The 25710-nt window shown below is 39.1% G+C and overlaps 1 protein-coding gene across 3 annotated transcripts in view; it reads right to left on the reverse strand.

Moving 5' to 3' along the window:
- Positions 1-25710, reverse strand: part of WT1 (WT1 transcription factor) — a 101522-nt gene that overhangs the window by 31268 nt on the left and 44544 nt on the right. For 2 of the 3 annotated variants that reach the window (XM_077460894.1, XM_077460893.1), the window contains exon 4: positions 5112-5189. The exons of the other annotated variant lie outside the window; for it this stretch is intronic. In XM_077460894.1, the coding sequence (XP_077317020.1) occupies positions 5112-5189 (78 nt within the window). The remainder of the gene's footprint in view (positions 1-5111; positions 5190-25710) is intronic. 3 annotated transcript variants of the gene reach the window in all.

Genomic DNA, 25710 nt, shown 5'->3' on the forward strand with positions numbered 1-25710 from the left:
AACTTTGGTCTAAAAAGGGAAAGGAACTTTTCATCTTTGCTCGTGTGGCCATAGATCATCTATATAGTTTTTCTTCCTTTATCCTTGAAGAACATTCAGGTCATTTTTTTTAACAGCCTGTGAAGTTTTAGAACTGCAAGACATGAGCTGTACAATATCTATTGTGTCTTGTATTTTAGCTGTTCCCTGAAGATTATGTCCCATCTTTAATCTTTTACATTTAGAGTTCAGATGTTGGTCAAGGTTGATGGGTTTCCGCTCTGCAGCTCACTTTAAAAATGTTTTTAAATGTATGAATATGGATAAACCTATGATGTTTCAGTTGCATGGGCACATTTTAAAGCAGTATTGTAGACCTTCATCATCTCCAGTGTCACCATCATCACCATCATCAGCTTTATGTTTTGAATTTAGCTTTAACGTTTTTATAATTTAGGGTAAAATTTAAGTTTTTCTGTTTTATAAACTTCTTTAAAAATATGTAACATCTTTATTATACAAATAAGCCCATCTCCACCTTTCTTAAATACCCTCCCCAACTGTATTCACTAGATACATTTCTTTAATCTTGTCTTCTGACCAGACCAGTGACATCACCAGGAGGTGTGTCCATGACAGCCTGGGCTTACAGGAAGTGGCAACTAGTGGCAGAGGATAGAGTCAGCTTGAAGGGGAGTATTGCAGCAAAAGTCGTTTTTTTTTTTTTTTCTTTTTTTAAATACATGCTGGACAATTATTTATTTTGTTCATAACGTGGAGTTCTGCCTTAATACAGAGTACATTCAAAATCAAATGTACAGTACATCATTGCAAATCAGACATTTCTCATTTAGAAAATATTTGCAACATTTTGTGTATTTGCAACAGCTGCAAACCACGATAGCCAACTTAGACAGTTTTGCATAAATCACACTAATTTACACTTGTTTTAGCCATCTGAAGAGGGATCCACAGTGGATCACTTTTCAGAGGGTGTCTGATAGGCAGTGAGAAAATGCTATGTCAGCTCCTCATTACCTGTTTTAACACCTAAAAGCCTGCATTACTGTACTCTACTGTAGTGTTTCTCAACTCGTGTTTGGCAGTAAATTGGGGCATGCATGTAGCAAGTAAACAAGACCACACTGCAACTACCCTGCAACTGCATGCAATAGCACAGGATTTCTCAACTCCAGTCCACAAGGCGCCCCAACAGGTCATGTTTTCAGGCTTGCCATTATTTTGCACAGGTGATTTGATCAGTTTCACTGCCTTAGTAATTACCACAGCCGTTTCATCTGATTGAAATCCTGAAAACATGACCTGTTGGGGTGCCTTGAGGACTGGAGTTGAGAAATCCTGCGCTACTGCATGCAGTTGCAGGGCAGTTGCAGTGTGGTCTTGTTTACTTGCTACATGCATGCCCCAATTTACTGCCAAACATGATGGAGGAAATAATTTTTACAGAAATGCAATGCAAATCATCATGGAGGTGGCATGTGTATATCCCCATATATCTGCCTTTGCAGCTAAGGAAGGCCATAGATTATGTGATTTTCTTTCCTGCCACCACAGGTCTCTCCCAAGGAGCTAAGCAGGGTGGCACATACAGCCGTCCCTGCCAGGAGAACACAACAATTATTGCTAACAGCTATAACTGCTGCCAATAATTGCATGCTATAGATCCAACATGTCTGTTCTACCCAGGTTGCTCGATGGATCAAGTTGGGTACAATCAGCCTGCCCATAAACGGGGTCTTTTTACTGAGTGGGTTCACATGGGGCCCCCTCAGAGCCAGACAAATAGAAGTAGCAGTGGGGAAAGGGAGTTGGGCTTCGCAGGCATCAGGCCGCCATCAGGGGGGGTACAGAGCCCATACACTAGTAGGGGCCTGAGGCCCCAAGCCTCTAGAAGGGCCTGGCTGTCTGACGGGGATGGGAGAAGGAAGGGGCGGGTGCAGGAGAGCTCTGTACAGGTGTGAGGGGGGCTTCCAGAGGAGAATTTGTGAGGTCAGGCACTGATGTAGACAAAAAGTCCTGGCTCACAGTCTCTGCTCTAATTCATCCCAAAGATGTTCTATTGGGTTGAGGTCAGGACTGTGCAGGTCAGTCAAGTTCCTCCATCCCAAACTCACTCATCCATGTCTTTATGGGCTTGGTCCTCAGTCATGTTGGAACAGGAAGGTGCCATCCCCAAACTGTTCCCACAAAGTCGGGAGCATGAAATTGTCCAAAATGTCTTGATATGCTGACGCCTTAAGATTTCCCTTCACTGGAACTAAGGTGCCAAGCCCAACCCCTGAAAAACAACCTCACACCATAATCGCCCCTCCACCAAATGATTTGGACCAGTGCACAAAGCAAGGTCCATAAAGAGTCCTGACCTCAACCCAATAGAACACCTTTGGGATGAATTAGAGCAGAGACTGAGAGCCAGGCTTTCTCATCCAACATCAGTGCCTGACCTCAAAAACACGCTTCTGGAAGAATGGTCAAACATTCCCATAGACACACTCCTAAACCTTGTGGACAGCCTTCTCAGAAGAGTTGAAGCTGTCATAGCTGCAAAGAGGGGGCCTACTCAAAATCGAACCCTACAGACTAAAGCTTCGTACACACGATCTGATTTTTGACAGGGGATTGTCTGCTGACAGACTGTCATTCTAAAATCTGACTGTTAGTACGCTCCATATGACATCTGTTGTCAAACTTTCGGCCAACAAATGTTGGATGGCAGACTAGTACATTTTCGGTGGACAGCGATCTGTTGTCTGATTTTCGTATCGTCAGTACACAAATCCACCACACAAAAGTTGAAAGTACAAACACACCTGCTCAGAATCAATCTTCACCAAACAAGAAATTAGCAGAAGGGGCCCAAAGGGTGGCGCTCAAGAGCTGAAATTCCTCCTAGTACGTCACTACGTTCTTGTTTGTTGGCCAACAATGGTGTGCCGTTAGTATGCAAGACAAGATCCAGGCACACTCCCTTTTGACAAAAATCAGACGTTCGGTTGGCCAACAATAGGATCGTGTATACTTTTGCCCATCACAGAGGACAAAGGGGCACTCTTTATGTCTAGAGGAAAAGAGATTTCATTTCCAAATACAGAAACCTTGTCGTTTTTTTTTTTTTTGTTTGTTATTTTGGTTGAACTATATGGACTTGTGTCTTTTTTTAACCTAACTAATTACAGTGCCTTGAAAAAGTATTCATACCCCTTGAAATTTTCCACATTATCTCATGTTACAGCCAAAAATATAAATGTATTTTATTGGGATTTGATGTGATAGACCAACACAAATTGGCACATAATTGTAAAATGGAAGGAAAATTATAAATAGTTTTCAAAATTTTTTACAAATAAGTAAGGTGTGGTATACCTTTGTATTCAGCCCCCCTAAGTCAATACTTTGTAGATCCCCCTTTCACTGCAACTACAACTGCGTTTCTTTTGGGGATGCCTCTACCATCTTTGCACATCTAGACAGTGACATTTTTGCTCAATCCTATTTGAAAAATAGCCCAGGCTCTGTCAGATTGGATGGAGAGCGTCTGTGAAGTCCTGCCACAGATTCTCAATTGGATTTAGGTCTGGACTTTGACTGGGCTATTTTAACAAATGAATATGCTTTGATAAAAATCATTCCATTGTAGATCTGGCTGTATGCTTAGGGTCGCTGTCCTGCTGGAAGGTGAACCTCCTCCCCAGTCTCAAGATTGTCCTGTATTTGGCTCCATCCATCTTCTCATCAACTCTGACCAGCTTACCTGTCCCTACTGAAGAAAAGCATCCCTACAACATAATGGTGCCACCACCATGTTTCACGTGGGGATGGTGTGTTCAGGGTGATGTGCAGTGTTAGTTTTCCGGCACACATATTTTTTTGCTTTTATGCCAATAAGTAAAATTTTGGTCTCATCTGACCAGAGCACCTTCTTCCACATGTTTGCTGTGTCCCCCACATGGCTTCTTGCAAACTGCAAAAAAGACTTTTCATGGCTTTCTTTCATCAATGGCTTTCTTCTTGCCACTCTTCCATAAAGGCCAGATTTGTGGAGAGCACGACCAATAGTTGTCCTGTGGACATATTTTCCCATCTGAGGTGTGGATCTCTGCAGCTCCTCCAGAGTTACCAAGGGTTTCTTGGCTGCTTCTCTCATTAATGCTCTCCTTGCCCGGCCTGTCAGTTTAGGTGGACGGCCATGTCTTGGTAGGTTTGCAGTTTTGCCATACTCTTTCCATTTTTGAATGATGGATTGAACAGTGCTCTGTGAGATGTACAAAGTGTGGCATATTTTTTTTACAACCTAACCCTGCTTTAAACTTCTCAACAACTTTATTATCCCTGACCTGTCTGGTGTGTTCCTTGGCCTTCATGATGCTGGTTGTTCACTAAGGTTCTCTAACAAACCTGTGGAGGCTTCACAGAACAGATATATTTATACTGAGATTAAATTAAACACAGGTGAACTCTATTTACTAAGTAGGTGACTTCTGAAAGCAATTGGTTCCATTAGATTTTAGTTAGGGTTATCTGAGTAAAGGGGACTGAATACAAATGTATGCCACACTTTTCACACATTTATTTGTAAAAAATGTTGATAACCATTTATCATTTTCCTTCCACTTCACAATTATGTGCCACTTTGTGTTGGTCAATCACATAAAATCCCAATTAAATACATTCAAATTTTTGGTGGTAACATGACAAAATGTGGAAAATTTCAATGAGTGTGAATACTTTGTGAAGGCACTTGTATGTAACTTTTGGTAATATAGTGTATATTTACACACACACACACAATATAAAAATTAAATAAAAATAAAGCCTTATCTCACGGGGAAAAAAAAAGGAAAATTCCCTTTAATAAAGTAAAATGACTATGTTCAAAAGGCACTAAACCACAGCAGCCAATGAAATTGTATCCTTTTATGTATTTGATTCTCACTTCTTGTATTTGATTTTATTGGTGCTGATTACACCACACATTGCAAGAAAGCATAATGTGTTTTTTCTGCAAGTCACAGTACTCATTACACACAAATAATGCAGTGTATAGAAGCAGAATTATGAAGATACAACAGTGCAGTTCTTATATACACAATGGACATTTAGAGAATTCCTACCCTTTCAGTGAAGAACTCAAATTCATCTGGTTCCATGTCATGCATTCTAGCTGGGAGGTCATCTGGTACAGATTATCACTGTAGTAAAAGAACAGATGCGATCAATGAAACTCAGCAATCTGGTCCCATCCAACCTTATCTACCATTTCTAGGGGTAAGGGATCATCCACACAGGGCAATTTAAATCTTGCTATTGAGAGATCTTACCAGTTGCTGGCAGTCACCTCATTAGTTTGAGTTACACAGGAGATTTTTAGTAGCTTAGCTGAGCTTCTAAAATCATTATTGATTAATCAATGATTAATCAATAATGAACAGTTATTGATCACTAAACCAATGGAACAAATGGCTTCTTGTGAAAAAAAAGTGACATACTGTACACTGACTATACTCCCGACAAGGTTATGCTCTATCCATTTCAGCTCCAATACAGGCTCCCCCCACGTTCATCATGTGCCCCCGCCCCCGAGGTCCCAATCATGTGATGGCCAATCACATAGCTCCCAACTGTCCCTGATTTTTAAGGACTGTCCCTGATTTCGTGCAATGTCCCTCTGTCCTTCTTTCCTCCTTATTTTGGTCTGATCTCTATAGTTGTATATAAAATGCACGTCTTAACTTTCAAAAAGTGTTTCCCTGTTCTAAACCTTTCATTCAAATTCTAAATTGCTGCATTTTCAAATTTTAAAAGCCAATATAAAGGAATAGCAGTGGTTAAAAAAAGCCCTTGTGGATTGAATTAACCTTTTTATTTGGGTTAATTCTTCTTTAAGGAGGTGTGGCAGGAGGCGTGTCCTATTCCTACATACGTTTGCAAGTAGGTGTTCCTCATTCCCATCTCAAAATGTTGGGAGGTATGCAATCACAGTGATCACATGGTCAAAAACATTGTCCAGGATTAAATATCTATCTAAAGATTTGCTTATAGGCAATGGCAAGAGGTTAAATGTGGTGACTAGGGATGAGCTCTGGCGTGTTCGCATGGTCCACATGCAGAACCCACCAGGAAGTCGGCGCAGCGCTGTGCTGATCACAGGCAGTGAGACATTTCCCGATATCTGCAGCCGCGCATCGGGGCAATGTCTCACTCCTTGTGATTAGCGCAGCGCAGCACTGCGCTGACTTTCTGGCGGTCTCTGCACATGGAGTGTGCAAACATGCCGGAGCTCATCCTTAGTGTTGACTACATTTGTTTTCTAGGCTGACAACACTCACTCGCCTTACTATATCAGGACAAAAGACACAAGGTAGGCATTAAACCCCACCACTCTTCTGTTCCCCATAACATGCATGGTTCAGTAGTTCTCAGAGAACAATGTAATCAAACACAGTCAGCATAGAAAGTTATGAGCTTACAAAATTCCTGGCAAGAGCAAGGTTTTTCTTTTAGTTTATCAAACCAATCTGACAAAAAACACTTTTAACAGTATGTTTACCAGAACAAAAGGCACCACATTGAGTTCATTGTTGGAGTTTAGATATGCTTTAAATGAATATTATAACTTGGTACAGTATGTGACTGTTGGGATTATACACAAGTAGAAGTCACAGGATTGCACATATGATTGCAAATCGCTGCAGTCATCTGTATATAATTGCAGTAAGATGCAGCTACATTCAACATTTATAGCTAAAGCTGGATACACACTATACAATTTTCTGTAGATTTTTTCCTTCGGATTTACCAAAACCATACAATGTGAGGTCAAACCTTAAAGTGACACTAAAGGTTTGTTTTGTTTTTGTTTTTTTAAATAATAAACATGTCATACTTACCTCCACTGTGCTGCTCATTTTGCACAGAGTGGCCCCGAACCGGCTCTTCTGGGGTCCCTCAGCGGCTCTCGCGGCTTCCTCCCCCCAATCAGATAACCCCCTAGGAGAAGCATTCTCCTAGGGGGTTACCTTGCGGGCGCGCTCCCGATTCCAGCATTCGGCGTCCATAGAGGCCAAATGCAGAACTCAGCCCCGCCGCCCGGCGACCGCGTCATTAGATTTGAGTGACAGCAGCGAGAGCCAATGGCTGCGCTGCTATCAATCTATCCAATCAAGAGTCGAGAACCCCAGGGCAGAGAGACAGCGCCTCCCTGTGGGTCAAGTTCGAGGGTTCAGATAAGTAAAACGGGGGGGCTGGGGGGGCGGTCACATCCAGGTGTTTTTTTCACCCTAATGCATAGGATTAAGGTGAAAAAAACTTACCTTTACAACCCCTTTCAGAGTTTCAATTTGTATGCAATTAGGCAGACCCTTGCTTTACATGGTTGTGGTAAACCTAAAGGAAATCAGACAACAAAAGTTGTATAGTATATAATCGTGTATAAATTGTGTATAATAATATAGTGTGTATGGGGTCTTACTTTATACTATAGGGAGCTATTTATTTATTTATTTTGCAACCAATTGCTAAAAAAAATTAGAAATGTAAACATATTGATTTTGATCTACACTGTATTACCAAAATTATTGGGACACCTGCCTTTACACGCACAAGAGCTTTTAATGGCTTCCCAGTCTTAGTCCATAGGGTTCAATATTGAGTTGGCCCACCCTTTGCAGCTATAACAGCTTCAATTGTTCTGGGAAGTCTACCCACAAGGTTTAGGAGTGTCTCTATGGGAATGTTTGACCATTCTTCCAGAAGCGCCTTTTTGAGATCAGGCACTGACGTGGTTGAGAAGGCCTGGCTTGCAGTGTCCACTCTAATTCATCCCAAAGGTGTTCTATCGGGTTGAGGTCAGGACTCATTCAAGTTCCTCAAATCCCAAATCAATCATCCCCAATTGATCAAGCTGGACTGAATAATTTGTGATTTTATATATTTACAAATTATAACAAAAACAAGATTTAAAAATAAAAAATAAAATTATATATATATATATATATATATATATATATATATATATATAGCGATAAACACAACATATTCTCTATTAACCTGTTCCCGCTGGCTATACACATATATATGGTAGTGGGTTGGGTGGGCCTTAATGCCCACCCAGTACACATTTTTTTCATAAGTGAACCCTTGTTCTGTGCTGAGAGTCCACTCCCAGCACAGGGACCAAGCTGTCATGGGCAGCTCCCAGTCATTCTTTTTGATTGGGAGTTCCCAGTCATGTTGACCACTGTGACAGACAATTACATGGGTCGCATGATCGGAAAGACACAGATGATCGACTATGAAATTTAGAAGAGATGCTGGAGATTTGGATTGTTCCAGAGAGGAGTGTATGGTAACCATCAATTAATATTAGCTAGGGAAAGCACCCCAAGTCTGCACCATGCTCTGATTGAGTGAGGGGGTGTGGGGCTCGGGAGCCTGTGTAAAGGAGTAGCTGGAGTGCATCATAAAAGCCTAGGACTTCTGCCTCTACTCGTTACCATATGGTTTCTACTGGTGGCTACATGGGAACTACAACTTCCAACTTCATTCAATACATTATGCATTGCTTTTAATACAATTTATGCAACATGTTGAATTCTTCTACTCAATTTGTCTTTTTTATATATCAAAATAAATTTCTTATATATAATTTAGAATTTCTTTCTAAATAATTTTTTTCATTGCCTTAAAAATCCCAAACTAGAGTTTTTTTTCAAAATTTTCTGTTACCATAGTGCCAATTACACCTCTAGTGACATGAGTTGTCCTACTTTTACTGCTTACTGACATGTTTGCAAAGGTTTTCATTTTTTTTTACCGACTGGAGGAACAGAGTCATATAGTGAGCCATTATCAGTATGGGATCAAGTGGCAGTATTCACGACCTGCCCCAGTTAATATTAAGGCCGGAGAACACCAAATACTTCTCCAGAGTCCCAGAGTTCAACTTTAAACTATAAGTTCATCATGAATCAGTGCATTATAAATGCTGCTGCCAGAGTCATCCACCTTAAAAACCACAGCCACAAATTGTCTGCCACTCACCCAGCAAATTAACTTTCAAAATACTGACAAGAACTTACAAAGCCAACCACAACTCTGCCCCAAGGTGCATTACTAACCTAGTCTCAAAATACCAACCTACTCATTCCCTTTGTTCCTCTCAAGACCTCCTGCTCTCTAGCTCCCCTGTCACCTTCTCCCATGCTTGCCTTCTGGACTTCTCCCTAGCCTCATCCATCCTTTGGAATTCCCTACCCTAATCTGTCTGATTATCTCCTACTCTATCCACTTTTAGGCAATGCCTGAAAACGTTTCTCTTCGAGCAGGGCCCTCTGATTCCTTCTGTATTGAATTGTATTGTAACTGTACTGTTTTCTCTAACATTGTAAAGCGCTGTGCAAACTGTTGGTGCTATATAAATCCTGTATAATAATAATTATTACATACATATGCACTTCTCTTGTGCCATTATCCAAGCCTGACTCTTCTGTATCTAATGATACCAGTGCTGTAAACAAATGCATCCTAATGAATTGGTTTTACATAAGCAGCCTACATTATTCATTCTTCAATTATATACTTCTTTTTCAGGCGTCACCAAGCTAATTGTCTTTGTTTGCAAGTCCTTAGCCTAGTCTGGAATTATATCTGCTTATTAAAGACAAGCAAAGAATAAGGCAATCGCTCATTACAGGGTCTGGACTAGCATGAAGCTCGCACAATATCCTTCATATCAATTCTAAAACTATCTTCTCTCCTGCAGTTTCCCCTGTCATCCCGTGCTGGTCTGTACCACTGCATTTAGCAATTCCACAAATTCTTCCTGTACCGCCAGTGTAATTAATACCTCCAGGACCATTTTTTTTTATTAGAAATACCAGCTCAGGAAAATTACAGCAGGAGATTCTTTTACACTTGTGTTGAGATGACACGTCATTTTTAACTTTAAATGTGTTTTTTTTTTTTCGCCCTGTTCTGCTGGGTTCTTTTCAACAAGTGGTCTCATTTTTCTCCAGATTGTCATTAATCTAAATGTATTGCATATCACTGTGTTCCCTTGGAAAGCTATTACCTTTGTTACTAAACAGTGCAGCCGAAGTAGGGCACTGATCTGTCTCTGGTTAATTAAGTTCATTAACCTTTCCGATACCAGAAGGGGTCATGTATTCGGCTTCTTAAAACCTTGAATTCCCATAAATATTTGACATAACTTATAGAATTCTTGTAAACATTTTTTTATAATTTACCATTCGGTTTTAGCCCCTATCTACAATTTTGCATGTGTTTTTAATGTTAATTAAGAAATAAATATATACATGTATATTTACTCTATATATATATATATATATATATATATATATATATATATATATATATATATATATATATATATATATATATATATATATATATATATATATTAAAACAACAAGCTATTATCCACGGTAGCCAATGGTATTCTAAGCAGCCAGCATAATTTGTTTGATCAGCAAAAATACTTTTATATATCTTAGTCCATAGGGTTCAATATTCAATATTGAGTTGGCTCACCTGTTGTGTTACACTTTGTGATTTATCATTGCTCTGTGTCTTTAAGCTCTGTCGCTTCTGTCTATCTGAACTCTCTCCCCCACCATAGTTCTGTATATTCCCCTCCTCTTCCTGCCTCTGATTCATTTGCTCCATATACCACCATGCTGTAACATCTTTCCATGTGGCTTGCAACCATCAACGTTTTCCTACCTATAATATCCATCATTAAACTGAACATTTGAAAGGATTCATTGTCTGTCTCTCCACACAGTGAGTTTATTCATTGAGTTAAGCTGTCTGAATTGATACAAGGGATAAATAGAACACCAGGTCGTGAAAGTCCTATTTGAAGCTGGAGATAAAGTTTATGGCCTTGTAGTTGAGTCAGAACGCCACCCTTTGCAGCTATAACAGCTTAAACTCTTTTGGAAAGGCTGTCCACAAGGTTTGGGAGTGTGTCTATGGGAATGTTTGATCATTTATCCAGAGGCGCATTTGTGAGGCCAGGGACTAAAAAATATTTTGTTGCTCTACATAAAGATGGCCTAGGCTATAAGAAGAGTGCCAAGACCCTGAAACTGATCTGCAGCACGGTGGTCAAGACAGCAGTTTAACAGTACAGGTTCCACTCAGAACAGGCCTCGCCATGGTCGACCAAAGAAGTTGAGTGCATGTGCTCAGCGTCATGTTCAGAGGTTGTCTTTGAGAAATAGGCATATGAGTGCTGCCAGGATTGCTGCAGAGGTTGAAGAGGTGGGGGGTCAGCCTGTTAGTGCTCAGACCATATTCCACACATTACATCAAATTGGTCTGCATGGCTGTCATCCCAGAAGGAAGCCTCTTCTAAAGATGATGCACAAGAAAGCCCGCAAACAGTTTGCTGAAGACAAGCAGACTAAGGACATGGATTACTGGAAGATAAACTTATATGGTTAAGATATTGTCAAGCATGTGTGGTGTCAACCAGATGAGGAGTACAAATACAAGTGTGTCTTGCCTACAGTCAAGCATGGTGGTGGGAGTGTCATGGTCTGGGGCTGCATGAGTGCTGCCGGCACTGGGGAGCTACAGTACATTGAGGGAACCATGAATGCCAACATGTATTTTGACATACTGAAGCAGAGCATGATCCTCTCCCTTCAAAGACTGGGACGCAGGGCAGTATTCCAACTTGATAACGACCCCAAACACACCTCCAAGACAACCATTGCCTTGCTAAAGAAGCTGAGGGTAAAGGTGGTGGACTGGCCAAGCATGTCTCCAGACCTAAACCCTATTGTGCATCTGTGGGGCATCCTCAAACAAGGTGGAGGAGCTCAAGGTCTCCAAAATCCACCATCTCCGTGATGTCATCATGGAGGAGTGGAAGAGGACTCCAGTGGCAACCTATGAAGCTCTGGTGAACTCCATGCCCAAGATGGTTAAGGCAGTGCTGGAAAATAATGGTGGCCACACAAAATATTGACTCTTTAGGCCCAATTTGGACATTTTCACCTTTGTTTAGACATTAATGGCTGTGTGTTGAGCGGACAGCAAATTTACACTGTTATACAAGCTGTACACTCACTACTTTACATTGTAGCAAAGTGTAATTTCTTCAATGTTGTCACATGAAAAGATATAATAAAATATTTACAAAAATGTAAAAGGTGTACTCACTTTTGTGAGATACACACTTCTACCTATTGCACTTCATATTTATATATACTGTGTATAAACATCTATCTTTTGCAAGTCATTTATATATAGATATATCTATATATCTATAGATATCTATCTCTCTCTCTCTCTCTCTCTCTCTCTCTCTCTCTCTCTCTCTCTCTCTCTCTCTCTCTCTCTCTCTCTATATATATATATATATATATATATATATATAAATATGAATGGATGATTGTTTAGCCAGAGGTAGCAACAGATGTGCACTGTGATGTCATTATGTCTAGCTTTAAACTCTTATCTTCTCCTTTGCTCTTCTACTGCACACATTGGTGTCCATTTAAGAAGCACCATTTTATATATATATATATATATATATCAGAGCTACATGATTCTGGCCAAAATGAGAATCACAAAAAAGATATAATAAAATATTTACAAAAATGTAAAAGGTGTACTCACTTTTGTGAGATACTGTGTATATATATATATATATATATATATATATATATATATATATATATATATATATATATATATCAGAGCTGCACGATTCTGGCCAAAATGAGAATCACAATTTTTCTGCTTAGAATAAAAAGATCACGATTCTCGCAATGTAAAATCTTTCACATTATACAAAAAAATGGGCTAACTTTACTGGTTAGTTTTTTTTTTTTTAATTCATTAAAGTTTTAAAAAGAAATTGCATTTGAAAGACCGCTGCGCAAATGCAGTGTAACATAAAATATTGCAACAATCACCATTTTATTCTCATGGGTGTCTACTGAAAAAAAAATATATACTTATATGTTTGGGAGTTCCAAGTAATTTTCTAGTAAAAAAAAAATATTTTAACTTGAAACCAACAAATGTTACAAAAAGGTTTAGTGTTTAAGTGGTGGTTAAACTTAAGGCTCCATGCACACTGAAGCTCAAAAAAGCTATTTCTGGACGCCAGATTGCTGGCAGAAAACGCTGGTTGAAAAACCTGCTTTTAACAGCGTTTTATACTAGCGTTAATGAGCGTTAATGAGCGTTTTACAGCGTTAGCGTTAATGGGCGTTTTTTATAAAAATACACAGAGGACACTCCAAAAATCCCACAATGCATTGAAAAATAGAATGCCGAACACTAATGAACGAGCGTTAATGAGCGTTAATGAGCGTTAATGAGCGTTAATGAGCGTTTGTCGTTTTTTGCCGCTGAAAAACGGCACTTTGAACGCGAATTTCTGGCGTTCAGAAAAAAGCCCATAAACTCCACTGCTCATTAAAGCTGAAAAACGTCCATGTGTGCATGGACACATAGGCTAACATAGAGTGGAGTTTATGGGCTTTTACAAAAAACGCCCAAACTCCAATAAACTGCAGTTTATCAGCTTCAGTGTGCATGGAGCCTAAGTCTATTCCATTGACAAATTGTTACAATGTTTATACTTAAGTTCAACTGATAAAGAAGGTTTTGATTCTTTTTTCGTTTTTTCTTTTGATGGCTTCAGAAGAGCAGAGAGAATTCTTTGCATAGAAAGAATTGTGAAACACTTTAGTCAAGATCGTGATAACGATTCTTGGCAATTAATTGTGCAGCTCTAATATATATATATATATATATATATATATATATATATATACTGTATATACTGTATATATAGATAGATAGATAGATAGATATATACATATATATATATATAATCCATGCTTTTCTATGATTGTTAGACTTATGATTATACCAGTCACATTTACATTTATATTATATTGTGTAACCCTGATGAAGCGGGATTTTTTTTCTGACCCCCGAAACCCGTTTGCAGTTTTTTTTTACTGTAAAACAATAAATGAATATGTACTCTTTTATCACTTGGTCTGTGGCTCCTTCCATTGGTGCATGTATTTTTTCTGATCATCCAAAATTCTGCTGATGAAAGGTGTGGCCCTTTGGTTCCTGCACTCTCCAGGTCTGTATTCTGCTTACTGATACAGGACAGGATCCTCAAGAGTTAAATAAAAAACTATAATCACATGCAGCTAAAGATTCTGCTTATATTTGCTTTCATTAGTTATTTTAGGTATACTTATAAAAACTCTGATGACAAAAATCTTAACTGGTTTTCCACTTCAATTTATATTTGGGTTCCTGTTTTTTTTTTTTGGGCTCAAGTAGAAATATCATCAATCAATATGATATAGTAAATACTTATATAAATATACTTATATTACTAAAATAAGTCTATTTTCAGAGCTATCTTTTTCCATAGAAACAGTTTTCCTGAATTCCTAGAATTTGGCTGTCCATAACCTAGTTTATAACTATGCTTCTATGGTAAGAGGAAGCTCTAAAATAGATATTTATAGCAAATAAATCCATTATCGCATTAACCTTTTTTATTTTTTAATAAATGTAAAAATAAAAGTTTAGCAAAAGTTAAAAAAATATATATATTTTTTCAAATATCATTTGACATCATTTGGAAGTAGCCTTTATTTTACGCATAATACCGGGTGCTTCCATGATTTAGTCTATGCAGAATATGCTGTGGTTTTAAGCTTAAAATGGTATTAAGCCCAAAAGCAAACATTTATTATTATGCAGCTTACCAATTCTTAGATGTGATGCCTGCATTTTTTTTTTTTTAGGCTTGCTTTCTTTTATTTTCACCTGGTGATCCAGCCAGCAAGTCTGTTGTTTCTCAAAAGAACAAGCTCTCCAGTAGGATATCAGTTACAAAGATGAGATAAACCATTAATCACTATCAGGGGTGCTTACAATGGGCTGAGTGCTGCTGTACAAAAGATGACTGTAGGCAGTAATTAGACATGTGCAATTCGCTTCGTTCCGAATTCATTTTTTAATGAACTACGACAAATTTGTTAAGTTGGAATAATCCAAATTAACATAAACCCATTTGATGAATTCTTCCGAATATTCGTAAATTAAAAAATTTGTAAATTCATAAATTTGAAAATTCAGAAATTTGGAATTTTGAAATTCGAAAAATCCAAAAACCCAAAAATGTAAAAATCTGAAATAATAACTGACTAATTGGAATTTCCTTTCAGATTTGTCTGTCAGTAAACATAATGAATACGAATTTATCCAAAGTTACAAATTATCCAAAATAACAAATGCCGTATACAAAAAGAATGGAACGTAACTAATTAATAATAATGAATAAAAATATTAATAATAAAAACATGTTATTAATATTATGTATTATTAATTCAATCCATTCCATTTGTTTAGATGCAGCATTTGTTTTTTCAGATAATTCATAACTTTGAATAAATTCATATTCTTTACATTCACTAACAACCAAATTTGAAAGGAAATTCCAATACCTATAATTGAATAGCTAGTTATTCTTAGTTAGTTATTATTTCGAATTCATGTCCTTTCGAATTTTCATATTTTCGTTCTTATTTTTGTATTTTTGAATGTTCAGATTTTTGAATTTTCTAATTTACGATTTTTAAAATTTACAAACTTACGAATTTATGAATTTACGAATTTTCTAATTTACGAATTGCAATCATAATGAATGACCCGAAAAACAAAAAAACAAAAAAAAAATGAATGAAATGAAAATGAATGAATTTTCCGGCAGTGCACATGTCTAGCAGTAATTATGATTCTGGTTGTTACATCTGATTGATTAAAATTTTTTTATAAAGATTTTCCAAAAATACCAGCTATCATACCAGGTTACGCCTATTGCAGATAAAATCCTGGTATCCTGGAAGTTGTCAGGAAGGGGCAAATAGAAAGCTCCTAAAGTGCATCTGTAATTAGAGAAATATAAGGGCTGCCATTCTGGGAATGCTAGTTACCTGGCTGTGTCTGGCTACATTTGAGTCACCTACTCAGAGCAAGCATGCAGCAAATCAGACAGAAGTCAGAAATATTCATTTCTATACTTGCTTTAGAGCAGTATGTTAGAAAGTAGCCAAAATGTCAGTAGGATAGCATTTTCTTAAAAATTTGGATTCAACCCCTGTTTGAGTTTTACTCCTTTCCAGCAAGAGATTTCCACTCACTCACTGTCCCGGAGATAACTGTTTTAATCAACCTTGGTTGATTGACCCAAACAGCAACCATTCAGATTGCATATTGGGCAGAAAAGTGGCTAAGTGGTTAGAACTTCTGCACGGCAGCACTAGAGTTGTTGGTTTGAATCCCAACCATGGCACTCTCTGCACAGCTTGTATGTTCTCCCTGTCCCTAAATGGGTTTCCTCCTCCGGGTACTCTGGTTTCCTTCCACACTCCAAAGACATGCTGTTGGGTGCTGTTGGGTTGCATGCTGTTGGGTTAATTGGTTCCTGTCTAAATTGGCCCTAGTATGTGTATGTATGAATGGGAGTCAGGTAGGCCCCATGGGTTGCAGAAAAGAAAGTTGCACAATTCCCCCATCAACACAAACAGTGGAATCAGGGGGAAACAGGGGAATCGGCAATTGTCTTCTCCTGGCGGTGAAGACAGTGATTATCGCTAGCAATAATCGCAAGAGGAATCAGGCAGACTGGTTGTACCCAAGTTGAACGATCGATCAACTTGGTACATTCAGCCTGGCCCATTAACAGTTCGAATCTCAGCATTTACTGCTGAACCGCCCAACTGTGGATGACCAGCCTTAGGGACCTTAGATTGTAAGCTCCTTGAGGGAGCCCCTTTTGCCTTCAGAACTGCCTTAATTCTTCGTGGCATAGCTTCAACAAGGTGTTGAAAACATTCCTCAGAGATTTTGGTCCATATTATCATGATAACTTCATCTACATCTATGATGTGAATCTCCTGATGATGATGTGAGATCTGCTGACTGTGGAGCTCATTGGAGTACAGCGACCTCATTATCATCTTCAATAAACCAGTGGTGAGATGATCTGAGCTTTGTGACATGGTGCATTATCCTGCTGGAAAGAGCAATCAGAAGATTGAGACACTGTAGTCATAAAGGGATGGACATGGTCAGCAACAATCCTCAGGTAGGCCGTGATATTTAAACAATGCCTAATTGATACTAAGGGGCCCAAAGTGTGTCAAGAAAGTATCCCCCCCACACCATTACACCACCAGCACGAACAGTTGATACAAGGCAGGATGGATCCATGCTTTCATGTTGTTTACACCAAATTCTGATGATACCAGCTGAAATCAAGACTCATCAGACCAGGTAACGTTTTTCCAAACTTCTATTGTCCAATTTTGGTGAGCCTGTGCAAATTGTAGCCTCAGTTTCCTGTTCTCAGCTGACAGAAGTAGCACCGGGTGTGGTCTTCTGCTGCTGTAGTCCATCTGGTTTAAGGTTTGATGTGCTGTGCATTCAGAGATGGTATTCTGCATACCTTGGTTGTAATGAGTAGTTATTTGAGTTACTGTAGCCTTTTGATCATTTCAAAATCAGTCTGCCCATTCTCTTCTGACCTCTTCTGACCTTCACCCACACAACTGCCACTCACTGGATATTTTCTCTTTTTCAGCCCATTCTCTGTAAACCTAAGAGATGGCTGTGCATGAAAATCCCAGGAGATCAGCAGTTTTTGAAATACTCAAACCAGTCCATCTGGCACCAACAATGTCACTTAAATCCCTTTTGTCCCCCATTCTGATGCTCAGTTTGAACTTCAGCAAGTCATCATCACCACGTCAGGAAACCAAAATGCACTGAGTTGCTGCCATGTGATTCGCTGATTAGCAATTTGTGTTACCAAGCAATTGAACAGGTGTACCTAATAAAGTGGCTAGTGAGTGTATGTGTAAAGATAATAATGCTGCTTTTGACAACATTGCACTTTGATGACGAAACGCATCAAGGTAGAATCCTGTATACTTCACTTCCTGCATGGACGGTGGAACAAACGCTGCTCTGCAGACAGCATTACCCTACACAAACCATCAGAAATATGGGTGATGTTCGGTTGAGTTACTTTTTAAAGGATTTTAAAAGGAAACATTTATTTTAAGATGCCTATGTCGAATAAAAGTTTTTAAGGATCTTACACCATGAGAAGCCTTTTCTTTGTATATTATATGCCTGCACACCTTGGCCCAGGAGCTCTGCCATAGAAAGCAAGCCACCACAGCTAGAGTACCCAGGTGGGGACACCGAGGTGAATAGGTGGATAGGTCCCCCCAAGAGACCTAAAAGCACAGCTGACTCTCTTTGCTATAAGGTAGAGGAGTCCATCTTATCTGGTGAGTGCGGAACCATATAGACTCACAAGAGGAAAGTCACTGTTGGAGCACAAGAGCACTTTAATAGACTCTGCACATGTATCACAAGTCACAATATTATTGTATTTATTACTTTATCACCAGTCACTATACATCATATCTATCATTGGTTTACTAGTCACTATTTATTTATTAATTTATTATTGATCTTACTCAACATATTGATTTTTTTTTTATTGAACTTTTTTTATGGATTCTGTATTGGTTTAGTAGTCACACATTCAATTATAGATTACAAAAGCACAGAATGGTTCACTTAAAGGGTTCACTTAAAGTCAGTTGTCTTAACACAGATATAGAGTTTTCACATATAGATTAACCAATTTGACCATCAGGTGTGGTGAGGCAAGCTCTGTATAGTTTTATATTATTACTTCTCTGTTAGCTCCCAAGGAGTATAGCACTCACAACAGCGGCCTAAACAATTATTCCACGCTACCAAGGAGTGAGTGGGAGAAAATTGCTGCTCTAAAAGCTCCAGGCCTATTGAAGACACCCGCCCTATTGCGAACTTGCAGGTGCTGGCTCTGCTCAAGTTTAGAAGTGGGTAGAAGTCGGTAGTGCTGGAGATTTTCCCTCTTTAAACTCTTAACAGCATTCCAAACTATTAACTGTCTAAGTGCTACTTTCTGTCATCACAACCAATCTGATTTCAGCACTAGATTTTTTCCACTTTTTTTATAGTGTGTATTTTTTTTTTTTTTTATTCCAGGTACTTATAAAGCCGCATCAATATACACAGCTCTTTACACATATGAAAGTGTATGACACCCGCGCCTTGGTTAGAAGAAAGGAAAAAATCCTGGACGGCCGCACACCACTAAAGGCATCTTTATTCCAAAACAGTCACTTCGTATGTATGAAAAACAGGGAGAAGCAGCTAACGCGTTTCACATCATGTATTGATCATAGCTGACTAAGCATCAATAGATGATGTGAAACGCGTCAGTTGCTTCTCCCTGTGTGAGTGTTTTTGGATTTTAATTCTTCAATAAAGATGCCTTTAGCAGTGTGCGGCCATCCTGGATTTTTTCCTTTCTTCTAACCAAGGTGCGAGTGTCACACACTTTCATATGTGTAAAGAGCTGTGTATATTGATGCCGCTTTATAAGTACCTGGAATAAAATAAAATAAAATACACACTATAAAAAAAGTGGAAAAATTTAGTGCTGAAATCAGATTGTGGTTGTGATGACACAAAGTAGCACTTAGACAGTTAATAGTTTTGGAATGCTGTTAAGAGTTTGAAGAGGGAAAATCTCCAGCACTACCGAGGTGACGACAGTTTTACTATACTGCATGATCCTAAATGGGAGACCTGGCCTTCTATTGTATGAGTGAACAATTATTTTGAACGATCTTGGATGAACACAGCCTGAAATAAATGAAGTGATTTGTATTGCTCTTCAAACTTGGAACTGAGTGATAGGCCCGAATGGAACATGTATAAGTCAAATCTGAAAGGGCGACTGTAATATGGACCTGCAGAAATCATTATGTCTTTAAATAAGAATTCATGAAAGGTTTATATCAATGATTCTGCAGATTTATTTTTCTGAGGCTGTAAGTGCATAGTATTTATTTTTTCTGCCATGTTTGTGTCTAGACAATCAAAGATCTAGAACATCCACAAAAAAGTTTACCTATAACAAATTAGAGTATCGTAATATTAAAGTTTATGTAAACCCCAACATTGAATTTTTGTTATTTTTTTTATCCGTTTTGGCCTGTTAAATATACAGTTGAATTTAGTTATAATTGTTTCATAGGTGCTAAAAAAATTCTGTTGATCCTGGCAGAAATTCAGAAATGTTATCTTCCTATGCTCTCTGTCTGTGATGCACTCTTAAGCCCTTGTACACACGGTCGGACATTCCGATGAAAAATGTCCGATCGGACCATGTGTTGGATAATCCGACTGTGTGTGGGCTTCATCTGACTTTTTCCGTCGGAATGTCCGACCAACAAAGTTTGACAGCTGGATATAAAAACTTTCCGACAACATGATCCAATCGGACTTTGTCCGATCGTTTGTAGAGAATTCCAATCGGACAAAGTGCCACGCATGCTCAGATCAAATTCCTAGACCAAAGCTATTGGCTACTAGCCTGAACGTAGTCCCATCATAACTAAATAACGTCATCACGTTTCCGAATGGTTTGGATTTTCCGACAACTTTGTCCGACTGTGTGTATACAACACCAGTTTCGGACAAAATTTTGTTGTCGGAATGTCCGACTGTGTGTACAAGGGCTATGAGTTATCATTGTTAGCAGTTCTCTCTGTGGACTACAGAGCATCTCCTCCCTAAGTCATGGAGATAAGGAGAAGGTGTTCAGTAATCCTTACCAGGGATGAGCTTAAGTCTGGTGCAAATTGGGTAAGGATCGAACTCAAACTTGGACCAAACCTAAGTTCATGCCTAGTACAGACACCAACCATTTTCAACCAAGATTCTATGGAACCCTATGATTCCTTCTGAAGTTACTAGGGAGTTCCTTGAGCTGTGGATGATATGCCCATGGCGTATTTCCAGTGCCATGGGCACCAAGCAAAGTCAGAAACATGACATCAGTTTTCTTTTTAGCTGTCTGTAAGGGTGGCATTCTGACCACCACTGTACATTGGGCATCCTTCCCACTGGCCACCAATATAAGGGGCATTTTTTCTACTGACCCCTAATAAATTTGGTATTAGCAGGGGTTTCCCGAGACCTGACAATGATTTTAAGGGTTCCCCGGGGGGGGGGGGGTTAAAGGGTTGAGAAAGGCTGCCTTACATATTTCCTGTCCTAGACAACGCTGCTGCTCTACTAATACACTACACTGAGTGAGTGTTGTCATTGTACAATTGCCAGGGTCACCAGATGAACTCACCAGATGAACTGCCAGAAGTGCAGTTAAGATTTGACAGACTTTATCAGATGTCTCCAAACTTTTTAAACAATGGGCCAGTTTACTGTCCTTCAGGCTCAGTTGACATTGGTGCGATGCGGGAAGCCCTGTGAATCCACTGCAGATTGCACCCGGCACGCAGGCAGTTCACACTGCCATATGCGAACCGCTGAGAGCGTCAATACAAAGTTAATGACACCCCCAGATCGGTTCGCATATTGCAGAGAGAACTGTCAATTCGGACATGAACCAGATCGCATGGGGGTGAACACCCAGTGGGTATCAGTGGGAGGAATAATGCCCCATTGTTGGTGTCAGCGTGGAAGAAATAGTGCCCCAGTGTTGGAGTCAGTTGGAGGGCTAGGGAAGATTTGTGAAAAAATCACTTATGCTCAAAAAAGCTCAAAGAAGCTCAATAAGTACATGCAAAAGATCCAAAAAAAAAAGTACAAGCTTCTTCAAGCTAAAATAAAAGTTCAAATGCCTGTAAAGGAGCTCAAAGAAGCTGCTCCTATAGGCTTTTGAGTATTTTTGAGCTCTCATTTTTTTTTGCCTGGTAACTCCTCTCCATGTTAGCCAATGTGTCCATGAACACTATGGCTTTTTTAGGAGTTTACAGGCATATTCTCTTACAGGCAGAAAAACCCCACCAAACTTGCATCTTTGAGAGGGGCTTTTGAGCAGAGAAGATGCCTAAGTGCTCATAAACATGTGAAAACTTGCTAAAAAGCATGAAGAAGCATGAAAAAGCTCAAAGAAGCTCAAAAGCACACAAAAAATAGGAAAAATTAGCTGAGGGGAGGGTTTGTGAAAAAAAAAATGCTTATGTTCAAAATTGCACAAGCTTCTTCAAGCTGAAATAAAAGAGGAAATGCCTGCTGGAAACCATGAAGAGAGACACATACTCCCTACAGGACCTCAGATTCATCTGCTCCTTTGACTAGAATACTACCTTGTAGCTGGTCCTTTCATGCCTCCTATGATTGCCTGAAGTCCGGTTTCTGGTCTTATGGTGTCTACCTGACCCCCTGAACCATTATCAATTGCAATATATCTTGGGAAGGCTCTGATATTCATTTGGACAGCGTCCCCTGAGGAAGCCCCATTTTAGGGAGAAACATGTTGGGAACCACCCCATTGTGCTGTACCTTAAAGGACTGTACTGTATGAGTCTTTTCTAATGCAACAGTGTTGTTTTAATGTAAATTTAAAAAAAATATATAATTTTTTCCTAATATGCACCTAAAAAATCCCACAAATCTCCAATTTACAAATTAACTAAGAGATGTGGTGCTATATTGTTGGTATATTGTCTGTGTTGGTATATTGCCTGTAAAAGCAGCTTTTTTTTTTTTTTTTTTTGAGCAGCAGTGTGCATGAGCCCTTAAACTTTAAAAATACAAAAAAATTAATTTTTAGATCCTTATGAAGGTAATTGGAAGGTCAGCCATGGCGGACATATATAGGCTATATAGGCTAATAATAGCTTGTAAACTGTAGTCTGGGTTAAAAATATAAAAGCAGCATAGTGTGAGCTATAGAGCACAAAATATGAGTATGTCTAACACCTGATTGCATATCTCTTAGTCATAACATGTTTCTAAAGAGATCTCCTTGTGCTTATTCTGGGAGATATCTATAGTCAGAAAGTTTCTTCATCACTTACAAAGTGTTCCAGTGTTTGCTGACTTTCTACAGCCAACATGCAGATCTAATAATGATTGGGGGAAAGGTCAATATGCTCTACTTTCGAGGACTGAAAATAAAAAGATTTACAGTATATACAGTCAAAATATTGGGTTTCTGAGTCAAGGAGAAATAAAGAAAAGACTTACCAAGGCATGCCATTCCCAGCAGACCCTTAGATCCATTTCAAAGATGAACCCTTTGCTGCCTGTCTACACACCGTACATATGTGTCACTGAGCGACCAGTGGTTCATTACTGAGGGCCAAACACAGCTTCCAGACAGCACTAATATATTGCAACCGGTGGGACTAGATGTGGATCATGTGACCACTGTGACAGCCAATCACAGTGGCCACATGATCGCCTTTTTTCTTCCCTCCCCCATAACCCTCTATTCCTCTATCCCTACATTATATTATATATTATATTATTCCTATATTATATATAATCCCCTATTATTTGCATCAGCCGCAAAAAACCCTAAACAATCTAAATAAGGACTTTTACTTGCGTAAAATATCAAAAGATTTTTTTGCACTAAGTTTAAAAAAGTATTCATGACATAGAAATACATATGATATAATAGCATCAATGTAAGAGCGACTCTTATGATATTGTTATACAATCATCATCTGGCTGCACCAGGGTGATGATGTTTGTATAAGAATATCATAAGAATCGCTCTTACATTGATGTTATTATATGTATTGATATGTATTTCTTTGTCATGGATGAGTTTTTAAACTTTGTACAATAAAATATTTTGATATTTTACTCAAGTAGGACCGTTAAAAAGTCCTTAATTCGTTTGTTTAAGGTTTTTTGTATGTGATTCCAATAGGACGAGGCGCTTTTTATTTTTCGCGCTTTAAACAAAAAAAGACAATTTTGAAAAAAAAAACATTATGTTTTACTTTCTGCTATAAAACATATCCAATAGAAAAATATAAAAGATCTAATTTCTTCATCGATTTAGGCCAATATGTATTCTGCTACATGTTTTTGGTAAAAAAAAATCCCAATAAGCATATATTGATTAGTTTGAATTAGGGCTGTGGAAATTAAAGATTAATTCCTCGATTAATCGTTAATTTTTTTCATCGATCAAAATTCTTTTGATCGGTACTCACCTCTCCGCCGGCTTCCGGGTCTTCAGGGAGTTCCGTCGGAGATCTGGTGACGTCATGGACATCAACGTCACTGGACTCCTCTGCCTGCTAACGAACTGAAGGGGGGAGGAGTCCGGTGATGTTGAAGTTCTGATTGAACGTAAAGCGTACGGGGGAGGAGCCACGCATGATGTCACCCGCTGCTGTCCTACGGAACTAACCCGATTGTTGGCTTTACATGCTGTGTTTTTATCATCTTTATGTGAGCAGTCGGTGTTTGAACACAAAAATGTAATCTTATACTTAAGCGGTGAGCACTTCGATCTTTTCTTTCTACCCATGACCTGGCGTCCTTGCTGAGATCTAAGGAGACGTGAGAGAAGTTTATGGTCCGTGTTAACCCTTTTGATACTCGCTTGCATGACCACCGGTTTGCACAGGGGTCCATGCCATAAGGTGAGAGTGATTAGTTAGACCGGAGGTGGAGGGATTGTCACGCTACTGTGGGGAAAAAAAATGACTTACGTCAGTGCTACAGTTTGAATTCAAAACGTATTTGTGTGAACTGTGAAGTTAAGTCATGGATTGTGGAAACTACAGTATTTATCGGCGTATTTATTCTGAGCCTATTCTGAGCCTCTGGGCGGCTTTCAGCCGCCTTCGGCTCTTCAAGGAGGCTTTCGGCCGCCTTCGGCCATTATCGGCGGCTTTCAGCCTTCTTCGGCCATTATCGGCCGCTTTTGGCCATTCTCGGCAGCTTTCGGCCGTTCTCGGCAGCTTTTGCCCGCCTTCGGCTCTTCTCGGTGGCCGAAAGCTGCCGAGAATGGGCGAAAGCTGGCGAGAAGAGCCGAAGGCGCCGGAGGCCCGCCGAGAACTACCGCACGCTGCCGAGATACACATCCGGCTCTGTATCTCGGCGGCGGCATTTAAAAAAAATAAAAAACAAATACCAAATAAAATAGACAAGGCTGCAATGGGGTACAAGACTGCATAAGGCTGCAATGGGGTACAAGACTGCATAAGGCTGCAATGGGGGACAAGACTGCATAAGGCTGCAATGGGGGACAAAGCTGCAATGGTGGACAAGGCTGCATAAGGCTGCAATGGTGGACAAGGCTACAATGGGGGACAAGGCTGCAGATGACACTGATGGGCATATAAATGTAAGTTTTTTTCCCCCTAAACTTCCCTCCTAAAAGTTTTTTTCCTTAAAATTCCCTACTAAACTTGGGGTGCGTGTTATACGCCAGCGCGTGTTATACGCCGATAAATATGGTAACTAGTGTCAGGTGATTGTATATAGTGTATACCACATTTACCATTGACTAATGCAGAGTTGCAATGCAAGGAGATCAGCTAAAAGTAGTTGGATCTGTATGTGCGTTATAATTAATCGAAATTAGTCGATTAATCGATTTTAAAAAATTGATTAATCGAACATGAAAATTTTAATCAGTAACAGCCCTAGTTTGAATAAAAGTTATAGCGTCTACAAACTATGAAACGGATTTATAGCATTTTTTTTTATTGTTTTTACTAGTAATGGTGGCAATCAGCAGATTTTAGTGGGGCTGTGACATTGCGGCGGACAAATGTGTCACTAAGT

The sequence above is a fragment of the Lithobates pipiens genome, unplaced genomic scaffold (genome assembly GCF_037356315.1).
Source record: "Lithobates pipiens isolate NorthernLeopardFrog02 unplaced genomic scaffold, aLitPip1_a1.2 Scaffold_10, whole genome shotgun sequence".
NCBI lineage: Eukaryota > Metazoa > Chordata > Amphibia > Anura > Ranidae > Lithobates > Lithobates pipiens.